This window comes from Symphalangus syndactylus, chromosome 14 (assembly GCF_028878055.3).
Source record: "Symphalangus syndactylus isolate Jambi chromosome 14, NHGRI_mSymSyn1-v2.1_pri, whole genome shotgun sequence".
NCBI classification, from domain to species: domain Eukaryota; kingdom Metazoa; phylum Chordata; class Mammalia; order Primates; family Hylobatidae; genus Symphalangus; species Symphalangus syndactylus.
Genome location: NC_072436.2, coordinates 104,602,380 through 104,626,384, shown reverse-complemented (window position 1 = coordinate 104,626,384; position 24,005 = coordinate 104,602,380). Strand labels below are relative to the sequence as shown.

The following is a 24,005-nucleotide window of genomic DNA, read 5'->3' as shown; positions in this document are numbered from 1 at the left end:
CCAGGTTATTTTTCCGTAATTGCTTCTGTTGCAAGTGATATTGTCACTTTGGTTTATCTGTATCTCGGCAGGCTTTTTTTTTTTTTTTTAAATGTCTGTTGCACTGTTATCAGTGTAATCAGACATAAAAGTTAGTTTAAGTATTATGTATAGATCTGTTAAACACCACAGGGAAGAGTTAGGAGAGACTTCTTTTCAAATAGATAAAATTAAAAATTCAGAAGTAATGTCAGAAAAACCTTCTAACTGATGGAGTGGCTGTAGTTTTATCCTTATTTTCTCCATGGAAGAAACATAGAATAGAGACAGAGAAGAATAAATAAAATCTGATGGGAGAATTTATAGAAAAGGCTGAAAAGAAAAGGTTTCAGAAAAACAATTCCTGGTGTTATGGTAATTGTACTACATTTAAGTGACAAGCTGGTGACTAGTTCGGGGCAGAGGAAGATGCGGGGTGAGTAGGGATTCTAGATAATTTATTGAAAGGTGAATAGAGGATTGAAATAAGAGAAAAAGGAATGTTAATTACAAAATAAGAAAGATGGAGACTGGAAATCTAAATTATTTGAAAGCATAACTTCACAATTTGAAGGCTTGAATCTTATGCCTGCTAGTCATGAAGTTAAAAACATAGCTTTGAAAAATTAAAGTAAGTGCTAGAAATTTGAAGAGAAGTTACTGGCTCGTAGTAGATTTTACAGATCCCTCTTGGAAATCAGATACAAAATGTGAGGTATCGGTAATCAGAATGTCATAATTAAGCTTGATTTAATAGCTATGCAAGATTATATGTAATAAACAGGATATATGTTCTTTTCAAATACCCATCTATTTTAAAATTGGTTATGAGGCCACACATACATACACACGTGCTAAAAACCAAAAACATACAAAACTCAAGAAGTTAACAAAAGTAGAGAATTGTACAGCCTACATTCTCTGGCAACCAGGCAGTAAGACTATAAATTAAAAAAGAAAGCTCCCCAAAATCTACCTATGCAGAAATTTAATATCACTCTTCTAAAAAGTCTTTAAAAAGGAAACATATAAATTACTTAGCAACAAGTCACATTGAAAGCAATAGATATCAAAAATCAGAATATAACCAAAGCAATATTTGATTGAAGTATTCAAAGCATAATTAAAATTGTTTGTATAATAACTCTAAGAAATGTATTTGTTATAAGACAACCAAATAGAAATGAACCAAGCATTAATCTTAAAACACTAGAGGAGGTTGGGTGCAGTGGTTCACGCCTGTAATCCCAGCACTTTGGGAGGCCGAGGCAGGCAGATCACGAGGTCAGGAGGTCGAGACCATCCTGGCTAACACGGTGAAACCCCGTCTCTACTAAAAATACAAAAAATTAGCCAGGTGAGGTGGCGGGCGCCTGTAGTCCCAGCTACTCGGGAGGCTGAGGCAGGAGAATGGCATGAACCCGGGAGGCAGAACTTGCAGTGAGCCGAGATCACGCCACTGCACTCCAGCTGGGTGACAGAGTGAGACTCCGTCTCAAAAAAAAAAAAAAAAACAAAACACTAGAGGAAAACTAACAAAATCATCTGAAAGACAAAGAAGTAAGAGATTCAAAAACTTAAAAGCACTAACATAAAGTACAAAAAAGAAAGCTTGGTCAATAAAGTATGAAATGAACTTGAAAATCTAGATGGATTATATACTTTTTGCTAAAATATAAGTTAGGAATGATAATTCTAAAATAGGTAGGACACCTGAATAATAACCAAAGAAGAAATCTGTCCCTTCCCCCTTCAAAAAACATACCGAGTTCAGATAGTTTCACAGGTGAGTAGTATGAAAACATCAAGGAATAGATAATTCCTGTGTTATTTGAATGGTTTTACAGCAGAGAAACAGGTAGAATGCTAAACAGCTCATTGAAAGAGTTAGTATAGGCCGGACACGGTGGCTCATGCCTGTAATCCCAGCACTTTGGGAGGCGGAGGCAGGTGGATCACAAGGTCAGGAGATTGAATCTTGGCTAACAGGGTGAAACCCCGTCTCTACTAAAAATTCAAAAAATTAGCTGGGCATGGTGGTGAGTGCCTGTGGTCCCGGCTACTCAGGAGGCTGAGGCAGGAGAATGGCGTGAACCTGGGAGGCGGAGCTTGCAGTGAGCTGAGATTGCATCACTGCACTCCAGCCTGGGTGACAGAGTGAGACTCCGTCTCAAAAAAAAAAAAAAAAAAAAAAGTTAGTGTAACTTTGAAACTACAATTGGATAAGGCCAGCATAAAAGAGAGAGAACTAAAGATGAACATTATTCAAGTTTATAAATTTAAAAATCTTAAAATGTTAGGAAGTCAAATTCAACAGGATCTTTAGAAACAGTTTATTCTTAGAACACAAGGATGATTTAAAATCCAACTGATTATATTAATAAATTAAAGAGAAAGCCAGTGTGATCATCTTGAGAAAAGTCGAAAGGCATTTAATAAGATTTAACCTGCATTTTTAACATTCTTACATCCCTTCTAGCTGTCAAACTCTGATCGATTTACACTTCAGACTGTGTCTTTGGTAGCCTACCTTATTCCACTTTTATTACAAAGGCAGCTCTTAAGAAATAAATCCATCTCTTTAGGCTCGAACTGCAAAACACACATTGAGAGGTGACAATGTTGGGACTGTCAAAAATAACTTAGAGAGTGGGATAACCAGCCGGGCGCGGTGGCTCACTCCTGTAATCCCAGCACTTTGGGAGGCTGAGGCGGGTGGATCACAACATCAGGAGATCAAGACCAGCCCGGCCAACATGGTGAAACCCCATCTCTACTAAAAATACAAAAATTAGGTGGACATGGTGGCGCGCACCTGTAATCCCAGCTACTCAGGAGGCTGAGACAGAAGAATTGCTTGAACCCAGGAGGCGGAGGTTGCAGTGAGCTGAGAGATTGCACCACTGTACTCCAGCCTGGCGACAGAACAAGACTCCGTCTCAAAAAAAGAAAAACAAAACAAAAAAAAGAGTGTGACAACCAGCAAGATCTAATATGTTGGGTTTTAATGGAAATGTTTAATTGAAGCATATGTTTGAAAATTCTGATTATTATATACTAAATTTTTTGTAAAATAAAAATGTAATAGAATATGATAAGAATATGTTAATGACAGCACATTAACAAGAGTAGGAATTAAGTGCTATTTGCAATCAAAGTCACAAAGCTTTTCTTAATTATAAAACAATGTGTTTGCCAGATAAGCAGTCTACCAAATGCACTTTACAAACTCCAACTTAATCCGCATACATTCAAGATTCGCCTTCTCCTCCTCACCTCTTTGATTTATTCTCCTCCACTCTGATGGGGCTCTGAGAGTGGAATTCCTTATTAGTTAATCATGTTCTCTTCTCACGGCAGTTCCTTGGGGGGTTATACTGTGAAAGTGGGCTAGATGGATTCTCTGAGACTCCTGTTTGACCCAAGCACATGTGGCATATAGGCTGTAGCTCCCATGAGACACGCAATGAGATAAGACTGGTAAGAGGGAGCAGGGTTGCAGCTAACCTGGTAGCTTTAACAAAAACCACATTTCTGATAGGGAAGGAGCTGTGTCCAGAGAAATCAGCTGATTTCTCAGGATCACAGTAGTGATTCCTGAGACAGGAGTCCTATTATTACAGAGGAGCATAGCTGGAACCGGATAGACCAAATTGCACATCACCACATCACCATTTATTACCTGTGTGACCTTGGGAAAATAAATCTGAATCTCAGTTTCATCGTCTGTAAAATGGAGCAAATAGTAACTCACCTTCTGGGGTTATTGTGACATGAGCACATGGCATGTGTGTTAATGACGTCTGCTCTTAGTACAGAGGCTGTTTTATTTTCCATTCTGCTTTAAGCTGCTTATTGGGTATTGGCATGTGGGTGGTAGCCACAGGGAGGGTAGAGGCCTGCAAATGAATGTTTCCCCTGAGTGAGGCACAGGTGCCATGAAGTAGTATTCTATCCAACAGGAAAATTAAGTGTAGTCATAAGGTAGGTGGCAGAAGGAAGGCAGCATTAAGACTCAACCCATCTGATCTTCTTCTCCAACACACCCTGTACCCAGCTGTGGTAAACCGTGCGAGCATTTGTCTTCCTCCATATTCTTTCTTGCCAAGTGCCTTTCCAACCTCCTCCCACGTCTCCTTCCTCCCCAGATATTATGCGCCTTCCTGTTGTTACCCAGGTTCCCAAAGTCCTATCTTTCTAAGAAGGGACCTGTTTTTCTGAATTATTCTCTTCCTCTTTCTATAATCAAAGCTCTAATTTGTCTCATAGTGAACGGTACAGTCTTGAAAATGGCATAAAGAGTTCTAAATGACCAGGTACCCCTGCTGCTCATCCAACCTCATCTCCTGTTTCCCCTCTCACTTGCTGTGCCTCAGCCACACTGACGTTCTTACTCTTCCTGGGACACACAAGCCTGCGTCAGCAGTTCCTTCTGCTGGGATGCTATTCTCCCAAGTATCTCCATGGCTCATTCCCTCACTCCTTCAAGTCTTTGTTCAGCCATAAACTAATCAATCATGCCCATCCATTCTCACCACGTTGTAACTGCTACCCACTTCTTCTAAGCATTCCAATTCCTTCTTACTCTGTTCTTGTTTTCCCCTCATAGCACATATCACCCTTTACTACTATATAATTTGCTTCTTTATAATGTTTGTTACTTACGTTCTGTCATCCTCCACTACCATATCAGCTAATGAGGGCAGGAACCTGTGTCTTTCCTCTTTACTGACATGTCCCAAGCTGCTAAAGCAGCAGGTGCTCAGTCAGTGTTTCAGTGAATTTACTAGAACTATAAGTATGAAGGGTCTCTTATATTATGTCTTAGGTAGACAAGAAATAGATAAGGAAGAGGAAAGATACAGCAGTCAAGGTAGAAAATGACTAAAGGAACAGGCATGGTTTTAGAAAGAGATCCACTGCTATGATATCAAGACCTGAGTAGACTGGAATGAGGAGACCTGGATTCTTGCTTTAAGTTTACCAATGACCTTAGCAGGTCCCTTAAGCTCTGGAGCCTCAGGTTCTTTATCTACAAAGTGAGGAAACTAAACTAGGTGACCTTTTGGGTCTTATCCTACTACGCAATTCTGTGTTTGGGTTTTACTTTAGGAAGACCAATTAACACTTATGGAAACATTGCCTGGTACTAACCGGCATCAGTTTCACCTAACGTGTCTTGAACTCCCCATCTCCCACCAAAGGTCCTGGGCTGTGATAATGTCTTTTAGTCTATTTCTATCTTTTCCTCAAAGTCTATTTCTATCTTTTCCTCAAGGGCCTTATGTTCGTATAGGTCTCTTAAAACTCAACCCAAGAAGCTAAACTGTGGACTGGGGTTCTAGAAGCCAGGGCTTTGCTCCCCCGTTGTAAAATCTGAGTAAACCAACCTTGTTTTAATTTTCCCATCTCTAAAATTGAGATACAGCAAATGGGTCAGCAGATAATATTAGAGAGAGGGGAATAAGGTGCGTTTGATGGAGCTCTGCTAGAAATAGAAACACATCAGGTGCCATTTCAGGAAATTACACGGGAATTTGGCTCATTATCCATCTTGCTAAGCTGCCACATCATAAAGTCACAGACTCTTAATAGAATACCATTGATACTCAAGAGTGTGCAGGTAGAGTTCCTCCATGTTGATTGTCATACACATTGTCTCCGGTTTCTGAAGTAGCCGTGATTTATTTGTGTTTTAAGGTACACTGTTTTCAAAGAACAGCCTTTAAAGCTCTTTTGAATTCAAAGATCTTTCAGTTAGTGAAAGAATGGGTCCAGTTTTCAGATTCTCCACGCCATGGGTGCATCTTCCCTTCAGCTTTCTTCATTTTGGTCATTGCTCCAGATGTTCATTGTTTAACACAAGTGGGTAGGAAGACGGAGAAGAAGGGAATTTCAGGCTCATATTTTGGTGTCATGGGTAGATCTTGGGTGAGGTTTTCATTGTTAGTTAAACTACATTTGAAAGTTTACACTGAATTTCTTTCCCTACCCTCCTCTTTGGCTACTTAAATAGATCATCAGGACTGTCTGTTCTTCTGTTGAAAGTGCCCCACACTGCCCTGGGCATAAGCTAAATTCTTTCTCTCCCATTTAGAAGAGAAGCCAGATTGCTCCAAGGCCCGCTGTGAAGTCCAGTTCTCTCCACGTTGTCCTGAAGATTCTGTTCTGATCGAGGGTTATGCTCCTCCCGGGGAGTGCTGTCCTTTACCCAGCCGCTGCGTGTGCAACCCCGCAGGCTGTCTGCGCAAAGTCTGCCAGCCGGGAAACCTGAACATACTAGTGTCAAAAGCCTCAGGGAAGCCGGGAGAGTGCTGTGACCTCTATGAGTGCAAACCAGGTATGCACGAGCTCTGTCTCAGCAGCCTTGTTCCTTTGCATCAGAGGGTAGCAGATCCCTCCTCAGCCACCCCTGGCCTCTCCTTTCACACGAAGATGGGCCTTTTCACCGGTGTCCTGTGAATCTGCCACTTTGGGCTAATGGCAGCTTGACTTCTGGCCTTCTAGTCAGAGAACCATAGTGATCATCCACTGGTACATAAGTGCCTTTAGAGAGCGAGCGTGTCTTTTCCTCTTTTCTTCTTTTTTTCCTTCAAAGTATGCTTGACTGGGGAGGTAGGGTTAAAATTTATGGTACTATGGCAATCTGCTTCATTTCCCCAGAGAAGGTCAGATACCTTATTTGCAGCTATATCTGCCACTTTGAATTATTACATTTAAAAACAATCATCATACATAAAACAAAGTTATTTTTAGATGAATACATGCATCAAAACGCCGGAAGTTTCATAATGTAACACTCAGCCCCAATCTTTCTTTTTGCCAATTCCCCCCCGGCATCTGCCCTCTTTACTTTATAGCATGTGCCAAGTCATCTTTGACTGTTTACTCACCCTCTTTGCCAACATTTGATGTACTATTGTGTCCCAGCTGTTTCTTGCTTTATATTATTTCTAACATCCTTGCTCTTGTGGCAGCATTTCCAATGTGGTCTGTGAACACTTCTGAGTTATAGTGATTTCCTCTTTGCAAGTTTCTAATCATCAGCCAGTTGTTTTTTTGTTTGGGTTTTTCTTTTTCTTTCTTTTTTTTTTTTTTTAACTGCTAGATAAACGCTCCAAGCAAAGTGATCCTTTGTCCATCTCTTGAACTATTCTATCAATCAGAAATGCCTCTGGCTAACTGTCACTATCCATGTAACCACTGCTGGTTTAATTCTTTCTCTGTCTTCATTGTAACTCTTAAATATCTCATCCCCACCTCTTTCCCTACACAGAAAATTTGAGGAATATTGCAGTTCTGTAGCATTAACTGGAGTAACATGTCGACACTAGGACTGGGCTTCTGGAAGCAAGTAGACTTTGGAAATTTGTCAAGAGCTAGTATTTCATTTAGGGACTCCAAAAGCAAGTAAATGTAACAATAAACGGTGCCTCTCTGTTTGCCCCCTTTCAGTTTTCGGTGTGGACTGCAGGACTGTGGAATGCCCTCCTGTTCAGCAGACCGCGTGTCCCCCGGATAGCTACGAAACTCAAGTCAGACTCACTGCAGATGGTTGCTGTACTTTGCCAACAAGGTTAGTTGCCATTAGTTTGTCAAGTTTTCTCCTTGTTTGTTAGCATCATCTAAGGTACATTTTGAGCATGCAGTTTGTTTTCCCATGAGAAACCTAGTCCTTTCATGTTTCTCTGGAAGAAATCACTGAACTGTTTGCATTACTTGGTATTTACATATATCTTTCCTCAGATAAAAACCAGGTGTCATCAGGTTAAGTCGTTAACCCTTATAGATTCTTTCTATAAGGGTGCCTGTACACTTTTGAGGCCTGGGACCTATATAAGCAAATATGCCCCTCTGTATATAGATAGGGAGGCAGGCAGTGAGGTGTCTATCAAGAGTAGGCACATCATTTGATCCTCTGCAGTGAATCTTGTAGGTGCTTAAACAACATGTTCAGTGTGATGAAACATTGCATGCTTCACAGCACTGCTCCACAGGGACCCTTGATGTTTGGAATCACACATCTACCCAGACCCATTTCTTGCTGAGGCCAAGAGGAGTCTTAATTCTTACAATGCTTTCTGGAATAACAAACACATCTCTCTTTGGCTTGACTGCGGGGAAGAGCCACTGTCATTTTAACCCTAGTAGCAGGGCATGCACTTAGCCCCCTAGAACTAGTTTTTCTCTAGAACATGAGGATCTCCGGGTCCTGTCCTTTTTAGTCTACAAAGCACCACCATAGAGCTGTCCCTCCTTTGTACTTGGCTTTGGGGAAGACTGTTCTTGGAAATGTAGGGTTTACAGTCTGTTTTCCCCCCCACTACTCACCCCTCTTCTCTGCCATGACCTCCCTTCCATCTTTTGCAGGTCAACACGCCATCTTTATGACTAAGTCATCTCATGTGTTTCAGCTTTCGTTCTACATTTAATAGGATGAGTTAAAACTGTACCTTATTTAACTCAATTTCCAACCTCTTCTTCCTCAGTCCCAGTGCCAGGCATTTAGCTTCTAGGTTTGTTGCATGAGTACCTGTGATTATGCAAATGGTTGGATAAGATAGGAGTAGAGTATATGTGGTCCATAGGTAAGGTAAGTAGCAGTTATTTGTCCGTAATTGAAGAGACATCCAGAATTTGTTCTGATAATTACTTTTTCCTTCTTTCTTCTCATAAAATAAGTTAGATCTTTGGCATCTCGTAGCCTTTGTTCTGTCAAACCTAGGATTCTCTAAGACATGTCCTTTATACTGTATCATAAAACAGATGCAAAGATTTTTGTGAAGATAACATACATTGGTGCAGCAACCTTCCTATGACATTAGAATGTAATAATTTATGTGCAGATGCTTAGGACAGGGTGAAATGTTTTGCAAATATAAGGTATTACTAATCAGTAAAGGAGATAAATGGAGCATCACTAACAGTAACAGATGTCCCTTCGGGGTCTTCCTGAAAAGGAAGGTGGTACATTATATTGGAGAACCTAATTAATCAAAACTAAGCCAGTTGTTAATGAGAAAGTCCTTTAGTGAGGAAAATAGACAATTCTCAGTTCACTGTTATAAATGTCACATAGCGCCATCTGCACATAGGAGGCATGGTCAGCTATTTTTTCAGTCACTCTGGGGGGTTGAAATGGGTAGAAGCTACAGGAAGGTATATTTAGTCTCAATTTAAGAAGAAACTTTCCCACAACTAGTGATGTTCTGTAGTGAATTGGCTGCTTCCTGAGGCAGCCAGAGCTCCTTGGAGCTGGATAGATTTCTTTCCGTCTGGATGGCCACCTGCCCGGTATGCCTTAGAAGAATTATATTAGGTTGAAAAGGAGGTTGAACTAGATGCCTTCCGTTTTATCCTCAAGCTTCTGTGAGTCTAGAAAATAAAACTTGAAGATGATTATTACTGTATCAACATAATTTTGACTTCGGCATTCAGAAATGAAGAATGGCCAAAGTTAAATTTGCCTCTAATCAAGACATTGAAAACAGAGAAGGTAGTCATTCAACATCCCACTGTAAATTATTTGCAGAGAAGGGATAGGTTCTCACAGCTCTTTAGTTTCCTGTATGTCAGATAATCAGTGACCCATACTCATCCCCTGCTCATTTGTTCCCTTTGAACAGGGTCTCCTCCTCCAGCCCTCTCACGAGCCCTGTGCCTTTGCAGTTGCCACTACCTCTCCCTGGACTCCCTTGCCCCTCTACATACATATAGGCAGCTTCCGCCTCTCCTTCAAGACTGCATTTCCTGCTCTTTGAAGTCTTGTCATTTTTTGGCCCCTGAAGATGACTTAAGAGTCCCTCTCTGCTCCGTTGTCATCCATCCCCCGTGTATCTTTTTATCATAGCACTTTTCATAACACATTGAACACACTGATTTTTTTTGTCTATCTCTCCTGTCCTGTGTGATTCTCAAGGAAAGGGAGTATTTTGTAGCCTCTTCTACCTAAATATAATATGTCAGCCCACATCTATTGGTGAATGAATGGATGAACAAACAGGCCCTCTCTTACCCAAGATGATTTATATGTTGAAGAAAAGAAAAAGAATGAATATTTTTAGTTTCTAGTTACCTTCCTGCCATTGGGTTGTAATACTACTCCCTGTCTCATTTTCAAACCCTTGCACTTTTCCCCCAGTCCCCATCTTTATGGCGCGGTACTCCTCAATCCTGTAGAAACTCTCCATTCCAAGCACGTCAGTCATCTCTCACAGCATGGGATGCCTTTCTCTCTCCATTCCATCTCTTTTCATATTGCTCATCCAGCAGGACTCTAATTAATTTCTCCTCTATCCACGTGGTCTTCATGCTTCAACCAACACATGTCCCACTGCCTAGAAACTTCCCACATATCCTTTCCTGTGCTGTCAATTAATTATCGACTTTCATACATTGTTATTGAATTGTCGCATGCATGAAGTCTTGTCTCATCAGCTATATGATGTTCGTAAAGGTCAGGAATCGTGTCATGTTTTCTTTTCCTCTGTATGCATTAGTGCTGAATGAGTCAGTAAATGCAGAATATACTCAGGCTGTGGCGTAGATCCATTCACCCTAGTTTAGCATATTCAGTGGATTCCTGCTTATTAAGGAGGGTGATGGGGTGATAGGTTGTACATTGATTAGAGACTGACAACCCAAATAATCAGGTGAAAATGGAAAAAAAAAAAAAAGCCTAACATGTAATAATAGTGGTAGTATTTTACGAGAAAAACTACGTAACTTTATTCTTGTGTGTGAGCCATGTCAAATGTCCACTCTTTAAGAGCATTATTTTTAGGCATAAAGAAGAACATTATAGAACATATAAGATCCTATTATGATTATTTGACTTTTACCAGCATACTTATAAGAGCATTGTTAAGAAGTTAGAGCCATTTGAGAGCAAAGCTGATTATGTGGAGAAATCAGGGGAGAAAGCCATTTACATTTTAGGGCATAGTAAGGTAAAATATCTGAAACTTTAGCTGTAAAGAATTAACTTCAGTGAAAGTAACAACTCCCTTTTTATAAGAATTTATTGTACTTTCATGGGCTAGAAAGTGCGTTTGTGGACTTTTCTCCCCTATCTTGAAGAATACATTCCTCTCTCCTTCATTCTCATCCAAATGGAATTGCCCTTCCCTATGAGACTATTTCACCCATTCGGGCCCCTAACTGCCGCATTTCTGTGTGAGCTTGATTTGTTAGCTTTGTCTTGAATTGTATGTTTTCACTTGATTCATTCATCAAACATGAATTGAGTTCTTACAAGTGACAGACACTACTCTCCAGATGTTCTTACTGTGCATGGGTTTCACTTTCCACTTCCATCCCTGACAAATACTGGTTTTCCCTTCTACCTGTGGCTTTTGTGAATATAGGCTGTTCCTTATTTCCTTGCTGCCTTTCTGTCTTGTTTAATGGCCTATCTTTCATTTTCACCTCTTTTGTGTCTTTTCTCTTGAACTTCATCCTGTTTGAACATCATTCTTGTGTGTGATGTAATTAATTTTTAACCATTATTTAATTCTTCCTTCCCTCAACTTGGCTTAGATTTCCAGGCATCCCGCCGTTTCTTTTCATCCTTTTTTCTTCTGTTGGCATGAAGACATGATATGTGATATATGGCAATGCATTCTATCCTTCAGGAGAGGGTGGAGAGGGATAAGAATTAGTGGCTCTGGGCCTTATACTGGGCCTAAACACTACACAATGACCAAAAGGGAAAATGGGACTGTCTGTGAGGTTTAGGACACCTTGTGGTCCTTGAAAGTCCCTTTGTGAGTGTCTGCATGTGTGTGCTTGTACAGATGATGCTGTGCATAAGAGAATTTACAACAGAAACTTACAAGACAGTTACATTAATGCAAATTATTTCTTTGCAGGGAAGAAAAAAGCCAAGATAGTCTTTAAGTGACATAGATAGCAATAGCAGTCACAGCTTAAATGTGTAATGTGCCTTGCTGTTTATAAAGCATTTTCACTATTCATATCTTACCATCACTTTAATTCTATGAGGAATTTATAGGTATGAGAATGGAGATTGAGATAATAAGAGACTTGCAGAAAATCACAAATTTTCCTTGGTACAAGAGACAGAGCAGGTTCAAAGCTTCAACCCAGGTTTTTTTATTTTTTTTTATTGAAAACCCTGTGCTCTTTCCACTGGAGCTTTTTTGATAACAATGTTTTGTTATTTTTATGTCCAAGAAATATATCGGGGAATATGAATTTACATCTCACCAACACATTTCTATCTGCATACCACATATGTGTTTCAGTTATTCATTGCTGTGTAACAACCGCCCCAAAAGAAGTAGCTGAAAATGACAAAGATTCATTCTTTGTCCTGATTCTGTGTATTGACTGAGCAGTTCTTCTGTAGCCAGCTGGCAGGTTGACTGGGACTGGATGTCCTTCCCATGTTTGGAAACTCAGCTGGGATGGCTGGAAAGACCCCTCTCCCTACATGATGTCAGAAGTAGGAGAGGAAGTTGCAAAGCCTTTGGAGACCAAGAGTTGGAAGTTACACAACACTTCTACCATACTCTGTTGGTCAAAGGAAGTCCTAGGACAAGCCCTTATTCAAAGGGTTGGAAAGTAGCTTCCACTTCTTGATGAGATAAGCCACAAAGAATTTGTGGCCATTTTTAATCTACCCTAATCTACATTTAACCAAGATAGATGCCCTTTAGCTTTCATTTTCTGATTGCAGGAATTTTGTGGTGTGTTGCAGATACCTGACCCTCTTCCAAAAACTCATGCCCTTCTGGTCTTCAGGTGAAATTCGGGCAGCATTATAGTTAAGCCCCTTGTGCCCCCCAGCAGCTCTTTTTCTGCTTGTTTCTTCACTTGCCATTTGGCAGTCCACCCAGGAGCAAACATGTGATTTAAGAGCCTGTGAGCCACCACTTCAGCTTTAAGTATCATTTAGCCAACCATTATTTTTAACCTTCCGCTTCTTGAAGAGTGCTGTGACCACCTAGGTTAAACTAGGTTTTCTCCCATCATACAAAAGGGAATGCTACTTTGGGATACCAGAAAATCTGCCGGATAAAACCAGGTCCATTTTTAAAACAAAACAAAGCTTGCAAAGGTGTTGAATAGAGATTCTTCTCTGTAATGGTTGAGCTTACCTGAGAGAAATGGATTCACCAGAGGCAGATGCATTTGGAGGATGGATCCAGCCTGGGCTATACATCTGAGAGTCCATGTTCTCCTGGTGTCCACCAGCCCAGACCTCAGCCCAATTGGGCTATTTCTCAAGAAGATAGAGAGTTCTAAGACCACAGTGTTTTCTCTGCACTTGCCACTCCTTGCTCTCTCCAATGTTTGGACCTAATTTACAGACTCTTCACTTTGTCTCCGTAATTTTTCACCAGTGTTTCAGATACAGGCTTACAAGGTAGACATTAACTAGTTAAAAATCTAGACAGTAATACCTCCACCGTACTCACTTTCACTGTAAGTCACGAGTTTTTTAAATACCTACGCCTTTTGATAAGGAACTTTATATCTTTTTATTAAGATGAATGAACTTACCATATTATTGACAGTCACCTATTTTAAATTTATTTTTGTGAAATTTGTCCCAAACTTTTTGTTCTAAAAGTTCTCTTATCAATTTGTTTTATAAATATGCCCTTCTTAAAAGTTATTGAGAAAATCCAGCTATTTTAAGGTAGAAATAAATTAAGTCATTGTTTATAATGTTCAGAAACTTAAAATAGAGTTTCTTCTGGGTTGTGTGCATTTCAGAAAGCCAGATTCCCAAGCTCCCTCCTGGCTCCTGCCTCTCTCTGACCAAAGGGCCTGATCCTCTTCCAGAACCTATATCTGGAACATGTGTATCTCTTGTGTTCTGAGACACTAGACCAAAAATCCTATTTTATTTTTAAATCAATCTTCAGAAGCATTTTTTTGACTGTTTTTTTTTTTTTCCTTAGCTTCAAGGTAATTAAAAATGTTAGATTATCTATTAGCTAATATGTTGACTAATACGTGACTTCTGTTTTCACCAAAAAATGTTAATAGAATATGTTAGACACATGAAATTCTAAGTACAATTTCACTAGAAATATTGACAAGCCAGAATCACAGAGCTCAACACAGGAGGCAGGCTGTGTCGCTCTCCTGTTTCATAGAGGGAGCATTGTGGAGCTGGAAGGGTCCTACCCGGTGAACATCAGCAGAGCAGGTCTGTGTGGCACATACCACCAAGCTGCACTGTCCCCTGTGGCCCTGGGCTCACTCACCACCAGGCCCTCTCCAGCCCTGCCTCTCAGGAGCCCTAACATTCTGTGTCATGCACTTTCTTATTGTCTGTAAGCAGACACATACCTGTGAGTAAACCATTCCGTAGCTAAAGAATACTCCTCTGCACATCACCTGGTGCTCTTCAGAAAGGGCACGAATCATGCGTTCAAAGCTAGAATCCAGGCCCACTTTTGCATGAGTTTGGGTGAGGCTCTCACATTATCTGGCTCTGTTTTCCAGGCAAAGAAAGGAGGGGAGGAGGGATTTGATTGTCTCAAAAGTAACTTCCACCTCTAAATTCTTTGACTTTCCAAAAGCCTTTAGAGGGGAAGGAACCCAAGCCACTAGCAACAGGAGACAGGTAAAGAAAAAATTTAGGAAATTTCTGGGCTCAGAAAATAATGGGAGAGATATATGGCTCACCTAGGGATAAGAAAAGGAGAAAGTCCAGGGGAAGTTAGAACAGAATTATGGGTTTTCTGTTTTTTTTTTAACTTTCTTAAAAAAAAAAAAAAAAAAAAAAAAAAAAAAACCTTAGAAACAGCAAAATGAAATAAACTACTAGAGTAATGATTTAAGCCAGGGTAATCAGAACTGGTTGGATTGTGAAAGCTGAGTAATAATTCAGGAAAATAGATTGCCTATTTGGTCAATGGTTAGTTGACTATTGCTGGTTAACCTTTTTTTTTTTTCTTTACATCTATAAATAGATAGTCCCTACATAGCAGAAGCAGAGAATATGTGGCCAAAGGCTGACTCCACAAGATAAGGATTTACTCTGTTAAGCTGGTTTCTAATAGAATGTCGATATCTCTGCCTGTCAGCCTGCCTTGGTAAATGTGCTGGAGAGGGCCGTGTGTCTATGGTTCCTGGTGCCCCCACAGGCTCACCTGTGTGAAACTGCATCAGCCCATGCATGGCTACTTGCTGGCTCCTGGACCCATATTTGCACTTGTTTCTCCCCTTCTGTTGCCACATCACTTTCCCTGAGGTCTGACTTTGTGTGTGTCTTCTCTGTCTTCAGCTGCTCCATATTCATATTGTTCTTTTCTGTATTTTACACTTAATTGTGCATACACACACAGAATTGCATTCATGGACAAGTTTTAGATTCTCTTTTCCTAACTTTATGATTGGACCATTTATTTCTATGTCTCTTAAAATGAAAAAAGATCTACTCAAAGTGACTTTTTTCCTTGTTTGAACCTCAGTTTTATTTCCCTCTCATAAAACATTGACCTTAGAAGGCAATTTCCCACTCATATTCTGTCCTATCATCACAGCTCCAAACTCTGTAACTCCAGGAAAGGAAATAAGATAAAAGGAAGGATGGTAGTCCCATTGTGTCTGAAAAATATGTCAAATATACAGCCCATGACCAGAGTGAAGGTCATCAATGTCCTTTGCTTTCACTATAACATCTAAATATTTGCACCGAGCTGCTTCAATTTGAAATTGTGCTCTCAAGAAAATTCATTTTGTTGGTGCTGTCTTGCATTATGATAATAGAATCTTAGCAGATTGCTAGCACACTGTTTCTTGTGAATAGATAGAGATATTTAGAAAAAGTTGTCTGGGGTTCCAGAATTCACAGCCTGAAATTGACTCATACCCGATGAGGCCAGCCGAATGGAATCTTTGGCAGGTTATCCCTTCCCTTCAGAAGCACTTGAGTTAAATCCAAATTAATCTAACCACATAGCTACAGTGAGTGAAAACAAGGTACAGATATAAAAATGCTCCAATCGGTTAAAACAGTTAAATAAATACTCATTGAGGACCTCATGGGAGGCAGAACACTGGGCTTGGTGTGTGGTATAGTGGTTAATAAAATGTGGTACCTGCTTTAAAGGGTCTTAACATCTTACAGATATGACCAATGCCAGTTTCAAAAAGACTCTCAAGTTTTGGAAGGTAATAAGAAGGAAACACACAACATACACACACACACACAGTCATCTGCCTTCAAGGAAAGAATCAATTAATAGACAGTCTTTCTACCAAACAATGAAAACCAAATTTAAGAAAAACCATACAGTAATATGCCAGCTCTAAATCCAAACTGAGAAATCAAGGACCTCAAAAAGCACATATACATATGGAACAACAGATGAGACAGTTTTTTCTTATCCCTCCCTTCCCTCCTGAAAACTCAGTAGGACAGGAGGGATTTTCTTATTCCTCTGTTCTGGAACATCTGTCTACTTCTGAGAAATGGAACGAGCAGCAGGATCAAGAATCCTTTAGTGTTCTGTGTGCTCAAGTGCTTATCCTTCCGTGGTAGAGCTTTCCAAAGTTTGTCAACTCTTATCTCCAGAGCTACAGCCCATAACTCTGCAGTTTGAAGGCTTTAGGAGGGTGTTGGGGAGTGGGAGGATCACACAAGGGTCAGGGGCTGTCAACAGAGAGCGCATCAACCCAACCCAACAAATATGTCAAAGTCAGAAACTTCCTGAGGGTGGCTTGGAACTGTCAGGGTCATGTTCAGAGCTCAGAAAGCACTTCTTTTTTTCTTCTTGGAGACAGTGTTAAGTTTTTTAGGCCATCAAATAATATTTCCTGTAGATCCATGTGCTTTTACCATTTGCTAGGCAATGAAGTTGCTTATATCATGCCTACTCAAGCTAACCAGTTTTAACTATCCCTGCATATGCATTTTCAAAAGGACTTTATCAAATTAAGAGTCTTATAATTGATTATCATGTCCATCTGTTCTAAGATAGTGTCTCAGAGAAGATGGCACTTAACAGTTTGGGTTTTTGTTTTTATTTTTTAAGATAGGGCTGTTAGTAGACAAATTTCCATAATTCAGTTCATTTTTGTTGTTGTTGTTCCCTTTAATTTGAATAATTTCTCCAGCTGCTTTTTGGGAGTACATAAAATTAAGTTATATAATAAGTAAAATATGCATTAGCATAGCACAGATTTAAAACATTCCTGACTCTTGACATGCTATTATGGTAGCATTCTCTCTGGTTTTAAACACATGCAGAAAAAAATTTGGAAGTGTATTTGAAGCTCATCTTTCTCAACTAAGAAAAGAACATCTATTCTGTTGCCCTCTGTCACAGTAATTTTTGGCCCAAAAGAGCGAGTCAACTCATGACTAAAAAAGCCAGAGTCTATATTAAACTCTGATGTTTTTAAAACAAAATAATTGTAGGAATTCCATGTTATTATTGGACCTATCCCCAGATTGAAGAAAATATGCTTTCCTAGAAGTAAAGCCCTTGCCCATTGGAAATGAACTATCTCCCTAGTAGAGTGTTTGATTTGTCAATAATTCACTTCAGATGCGTGCGTGCTGTGTTTCCTGTACTAGGGCCTTAGGCTTTTTGTATCTCACCATGAATTTGACCTAGTGTCTAGCCTTATTTTGTATTTGTCTTAGTCCCAAAAACAAGCAAGGCTCTCGCTCAGTGGCTTCCAGTTTAATCCGAGTGGTCATGGATATCACCAGACACTGTATATGTGCCCCTCTGAGTCGGACTGAGAGAAGGTAACTTAACTGAATTCCATAAGCCTTTCAGTAAAGTTGAAAGTGGGATCTACAGCATGATAATATTGAAACTCAGAGGTCTCTCCCTACCCTTATTTGCTATGTCATCATCGTGGCACATGCAAACAGAACAGCTCTGCAAAAATGCTTTGTGAAATTACTTACATAGCTAATAAGCAAGTCTAAAATGTAAAAGCCCTACCTCTAATGAAAATACCAAAAGCAACTCAAATCACGGAATATATTTTACTCTTCATTTACACCTTTACATTGGATATGGATTATTGGGTTCCCCATCATTGTAGTTGCAACAATTTGCAGATAATTCAGGGTTATATTTGGTAGACATTTAATTGCTAATTAGAACCCAGGAGGTAGAGACAGCTGGTTTCTCTTGGCCTTGGTCAGCCTGTTGTGAATGTATTATACAGACAAGTGCTTTGTAAATTATTCTTTCCTGACTTCGCTTTTGATTGAAAAGAAAGGAAGTTACATGTCATGGCTTTTATGATAATATGATCAGGGACTTTGATTTCCATAGCTAGATCATGAAGAGTTTTAATGATAATTCCTACGACATTAGATTGTGGATTCTTTGAGGGCAAGGACCCACCCTATGTGTTTCATTCTCATCAGTACCTAGCAAGGGTAAATAATGAATGCTTTTAACTAAATTAGATAGACAATTAGTCTGCAGCAAAAGTCCTAGCATCAAAACCCCATAGTGTTCCTGGATTGTTCAGGGAGCAAATATTCTGAGCATTTGTCATGTGCCAGGCATTTGGCTGCCCAGCAGGAATAAAATATCTGTCTAAGAGCATATATTATAAAGGGAAGGCAAATATGTATAAGCCATTGTAGTTTAAAGCATTGTGTGCTTTGGAAGTAGAAGTGTGCAAAAAAACACAAAGTTCGCAAAGCAAAGACATGCTAATTCCCATTTGGAGAACGGTCAGGTTTGACTTTTGAACTGAGTGTTTAAGAATGAGTCAGAGTTCACCAGATGGAGAAAGAGAGAAGGGCATTCTAGGCTGTTGTTGTTGATTTTTCGACTTTTAATGTGTCTTGCAGCTTAAAACATTAACATTAATCCCACTTACCTTTATGATTCAAGAAAAAGGGAATTCATGATAATATTGGGTTTTCTTGAGATAACCACTCCATTGCAAGACTACATTACTTGTTTAAGATGTTTTATTACTTTCCTGTTGCTTACAAGTAAAGATGCTTCTCAGTATGGTAGGCAAGGCCCCTTATTACTCAGCCCTGACCTCCCTCTCTGGCCATGACTCCTGCCAGTACCCCTGTAATAACCCCAGTCCTCCTCCCAGTACGTAATGTACTTCTGGTGGGCTAACCTATTAGTTTAAACTAAACACACTGTGTTCTTCCTTGCCTTTGTAAATTTAGCGTGTTCTTTCCTCTATCTGGAATGCCTTCCCTCTGTGCCCATTCCCCAACATTTGATGGTCATTTCACAAACTGCCACTCACACCCTTCACCGCCACCACCACCACACACAAACACACACATGTGCAGCATCAGCTGTTTATCTTTGTGCCTCTAGTTAGAGAAGGCATCATGGAAGAAGTGATCGTCAGGAATGAACCGAGGTCTGTGAGGCATGATGGGGGGCTTCAGGGTAGAAGATGCAGAGCAGCTCTGACTTTTCTCTAGCTGCTCTCAACAGCTTGAGTATCAACACAGAGGAAGTCAAAGGGTTGAATCACAGTTTGCAATTGGTAGTTCTTGGGGCTGAATTTTACCCCAAGACATGTTTTCTTTAATGTGCCCCTTTTTTTCCATTTATAAATTAGTCACTGATATTTAAAAACTGGCATACTTCACGTAAAAATCTGGCTTCTCTTGAGTACATGGAAGGTATGCCCTCATTGAGTTTACCCTTCAGCATGGAATGAGTAGTGATGCCCCGTTAGAGGTCACAGACTTTCTTGAGGTGTCTACAGCCCCCCTCTACTCTTTTAGGATTCCTGCCTGACTCCTGTAGACATTCAGGTTTGCCATCTCTGGGATTAAATAAGTTGGGTTTGGGAGACAGATACAGAAGGAGGATAAAGAGGCAGGAAAGGTAAAGGCGTTAGGAAGATGGTGGTTCAAGTGAAACCCCATGGGTTTTGGGCTCCGTTGTTAAAGAGGTGCAGTCAGGAGGAGGTTCAGGTTGCAGAGAAAAGGAAACGATCTAGGGAGTAGATGTCTCAGTGACTTTGAAGTGTCAGTGTGGTAGAGCATGGGCCAGGGAGAACTGGAAGGATGGACCGTTGTGATCAGCAGATAGGATGTGTGACTTCAGAGAGTTCAGAGAGCTGTGGCCGCAGGACTGAGTCACCGAAGTAGAGGGGGCAGCAAGGGGCACTGGGTTCCAAAAGATCAAGTGAGGCCAGAGTGTTGAAAATACTTTGTCCACATAGACTCTCAAGCCTCTCAAATTATAATCATATAAAACAGCTAACAGGTGTCGTGTGCTTCTGTGTTCCAGGCACTATCCTGGTTATTTTTCATCAGTTCATTTAATCCGCATAGCAGTCATATGACATGTAGGTACTTTAATCATCCCCACTGTACATAGGCTACAATTGAGGCTTAGAGAAATTACTTAACTTACTCAAGGTCACATAGTTGCAAGTGGCCAGAACTTGAACCTAAGACTGTGTTGTTGTCAAAGTGCATTCCCCAAACCTCTGCCCCCTAAAGCGTTGGATAGGAGACAGAGTCACAGGAAGGGAAGGTTTGCATGAGAGAGGAAAGCAACCATGTGGAAGTAGCCAGTGGTCAACTTGGAGAATGTTGACGTCCCTTCCATCTCAGGTGAATAAGTGAGTAGGATGTGGGGATTGTCCGTCTCACTGGAGATGGCTATAAGGAAATAGAATCTTTAGGGGAGAGCCAGGTAAATGTTAGAAACAAATTTGAGTGGTGCATTGTGTGATATGTTCAGAGGATGGGGGAGTTTGTCTGCAGAGGAAAGTTTGGAGGAAGCAGGGGAATCAGTTGGAAGGGATGAGTCCCAGAGCAGTGCTCTCTGGGGATGTGCATTCCTTGGAGGATGAGAGACAATACGGTCTTTCACTTTGCACTGATGACAAGGATGAGAGGCTGGGAATTGACTGCCCAGAGGAATCCAAGTGGACGCATGCTTAAAGTCATCTGTTTCAGCACTAGCTCAGGCCCCAGATGGCTCTGGCGGCCTGAAGGAGTGTTAGCAGCCAGGCAGTGGAGGCTTTGCTCAGATTTTCAAGTAGAAGGTTAGTCCAGACATCGTTGGTGGTGGTTCTTTGTGTGCTCTGGGGAGAAGATTTAATAGTCAGCCTCCCATTGTGTTCTCATTTGTGGTTATATATACAAAGCTTCCCTAAACTAAATTCCGTAAATTTAGGGCCAGAACCCTATGTATCCCCAGCCGCAATCCAGCTTAGTACCTGCTGCATGTACACACTCGGTAAACAGCTACAAAATCATTACATGTTCATAAACAAGCTGATTCATTGTTCCAAAGCATCTATTTTCTGAGGCAGTTGGAAATTCAGCTCTGAAGTGGGAATAACCTATGTTGCCAAACTAAAACTTATTCTCCACATCCCAGCCCAGTTCTCCTTTCCACAGCGTGATGTGCCAATTTCCCTTCCTACTTTTCCTAACTAGTCCTTCATGCAGCTCTCACCCCCATCCCATCTTACTCTCTAAAGCCATCCTACCAGCCATGAAAGCAGATGCCATTGTCTTCCCCTAGACCTGCGGAAGTGAAGGCAGGGAGCCTTCCGTTCCTGGGACTTGGCCAGCTCTCGATATGTGATATCGGATTGTTGAGCTGGACTGAGTGGCCCAGGATTTCTGCCAGATCCCAGCTGTAACATTTCAACAGGGGCACGGGCCCTGCGATTACTTTCAGCTGTGTTTCTGCTGGCGCACCCCCCCGCCCCCACCCCTCACCCCGCCACCCACCGCTGGGGTTGAGTCCCTTCAAAACTGACCCTGATTTTTTTTTTTTTTTAGCCAGTCACATCAAGGTAGTAATTTGTGAAAGATGCCATTGTTTTCTCCCCACCACACCTACTTTGTGTGGGGCAGAGTCCTAGAGGATAATTGTTAAATTCTTATAGGAATGACGTAGACTTACAACTTCTGTTCTCCTGCAGCTTATACCACTTTCCTTTCAACTTAGCACCTTAAGATAAGCTTCCGGAGCCACATGCCAGCCTCCAGGAGGAAGCTAGGAAGAGAAGAGCTTAATGACTGCTTTATTATTATTACCAATAGTAGGAAGGCAAAGGAATATTTTATTTTATTTTTATCTATTTATTTTATTTTTTATTTCCATAGGTTTTTGGGAAACAGGTGGTATTTGGTTACATGAGTAAGTTCTTCAGTGGTGATCTGTGAGATTTTGGGGCACCCATCACCTGAACAGTATACACTGAACCCAAACCTGATTGTCTTTAACTTATACCTTCCCTACATGGGAGCATGTCCTTTGATTCCTCCCCCCAGAAAAAAACAAAGCATAAAACAACAACAACAAAAGGCAGAGTGATTTTCTGGTGGTCTCCAAAGGGAAAGTGGTGAAGAAGGTGCAGTTTCTGCTCACTGTACACAGGGGAGGGATGGCTGTGGGGGGAGAGTGTGATCCCCCAGAGCAGGGCTGCACTTGCTGTGGCTACAGCACATTTGTCAGTGCTAGGGGGTGGAAATGCCAGGAAATCATGCAGGAATAAGCTTGAGACAGGGGAGAAAGGGTGAAGGAGGGTTAGTTATTCATACACAGAGAGTACTAAATCTCTTACGGTGAGACACGAGGAAAACTGTGAGCCTAAGGAACTTTCATAGGGAGGAGTGCTGTTTTCCATAAGAAGAGTTGGACCCTTGGGTAGGAAACCTGTTTCTTTTTGGATATTTTATTTGCAGCCTTTAAAAAAAAAAAAACACACATTCCTGGAAAGAGTAAGAAATTTAATCAGTAGAAAGATAGCACATCGAATTTAATTAAAGTGGAAGCTACTTTTTATAGAATAGCACTGTGTTTTGTATGTCATTATAATTTCCATTCCCGACAGGCTATTTCATTAATACACTGTGTAGAATCCTAGTAACACGAGGGCTTTGCCCTTTTTGTTCCTCATTTATCCTTGTTTCCTGACTAAAGGGAGACCTCCCACCCACCTGTAAGTATTAGTTTTTAATTTATAGATGGTGATGTCTCCACCTTTGAAGGCCTCAAGCACTCAGTTCCGGTGTGTAGTAAATCCAGTATTGGAAGAAATCTTTTCCAGAAGACCTCACTGACTTGTTTTCCTCTAGGATACGGGCAGAGGAAGATCAGAGTCTGCTGGGGAAGATGAGGAGAGTGATGGCTTGCTGCTTCCGAGCTGCCTGCTCTGCAGAAGGAGCTTACTATGTTAGGATAACATCAGCACCCACACCAGGAGGATACCTCTGGGGGGACGGGGCGGGGCGGAGGTTGAGGGGCGCTCCTGTTCTTTGCTGAAAGGGCTGTGGGAGGGGCAAACAGGACTCCTAGTCCTGTGGCCTCCTCCAGGAATCTCCTATAGGTTACCTTCCTTTAAGGTTTCTCTGGTCATTGTAGTAAAACAAACTGTTGACCCTTCCACTTAGTTATGTAGGGTCTGAAACATGCCTAGTGGTGGGGAGACAACAGCATCTAGCATGTTGTTTCTTTTCCGGCCTTGCTTAGAGTTTTTTAGTAGGGAAAAAAAAAGTTATATAATTATTACGCCCCCATGAAAAACAAAACATCACCAGTGCAAAGGCCCTATCTTGAGCTGGGCCTGAAGGTTAAGGTGCTTGGGGAGGAGGAGGATCAGGGGAGTAAGGGACACAAGGTGACTGATGTTCCTGAAGGACAGGGTGCAGGTGAGTGAGAAGAGGATGAGCTGAGGTCAGTTTGCAGCAGTGACGGGAATGGGAATGGCAATGATAGAATCAAAGGATTTTATATTTAGAGAAAAGTTTATTATGATCCAACTGTCTCACTTTATGGTTGAGAAAACAGTCTCCAAGAGTTGTAAGTAGCTTGCTAGCAGTCACACATTTTTCTTCGTAGGGTGACGGTGTTGGAGAAATTGGTAATATTTCTGTTCTTTTCTTCCCTCGTGGTATCTCTCACTTGTAAGCAATGGTATTCAGGCAGGAAGGAGTCTTTGTAAGTGATCAAAAACAAGTACTAGTAATCATTGTTCTCATTATAATGTTAAAACTAATTGTACTTGTTTTT

The 24,005-nt window shown here is 40.9% G+C and overlaps 1 protein-coding gene across 6 annotated transcripts in view; it reads left to right on the top strand.

Annotated features, from left to right (window-relative positions):
* CRIM1 (cysteine rich transmembrane BMP regulator 1) overlaps positions 1-24,005 on the top strand; it is a 196,626-nt gene that overhangs the window by 80,994 nt on the left and 91,627 nt on the right. For 3 of the 6 annotated variants that reach the window (XM_055240685.2, XM_055240686.1, XM_055240687.1), the window contains 2 exons: positions 6,116-6,358; positions 7,474-7,594. In XM_055240685.2, coding sequence (XP_055096660.1) covers positions 6,116-6,358; positions 7,474-7,594 — 364 coding nt within the window. The remainder of the gene's footprint in view (positions 1-6,115; positions 6,359-7,473; positions 7,595-24,005) is intronic. The other 3 variants (XM_055240690.2, XM_055240689.1, XM_055240688.1) reach the window with 1 other exon arrangement.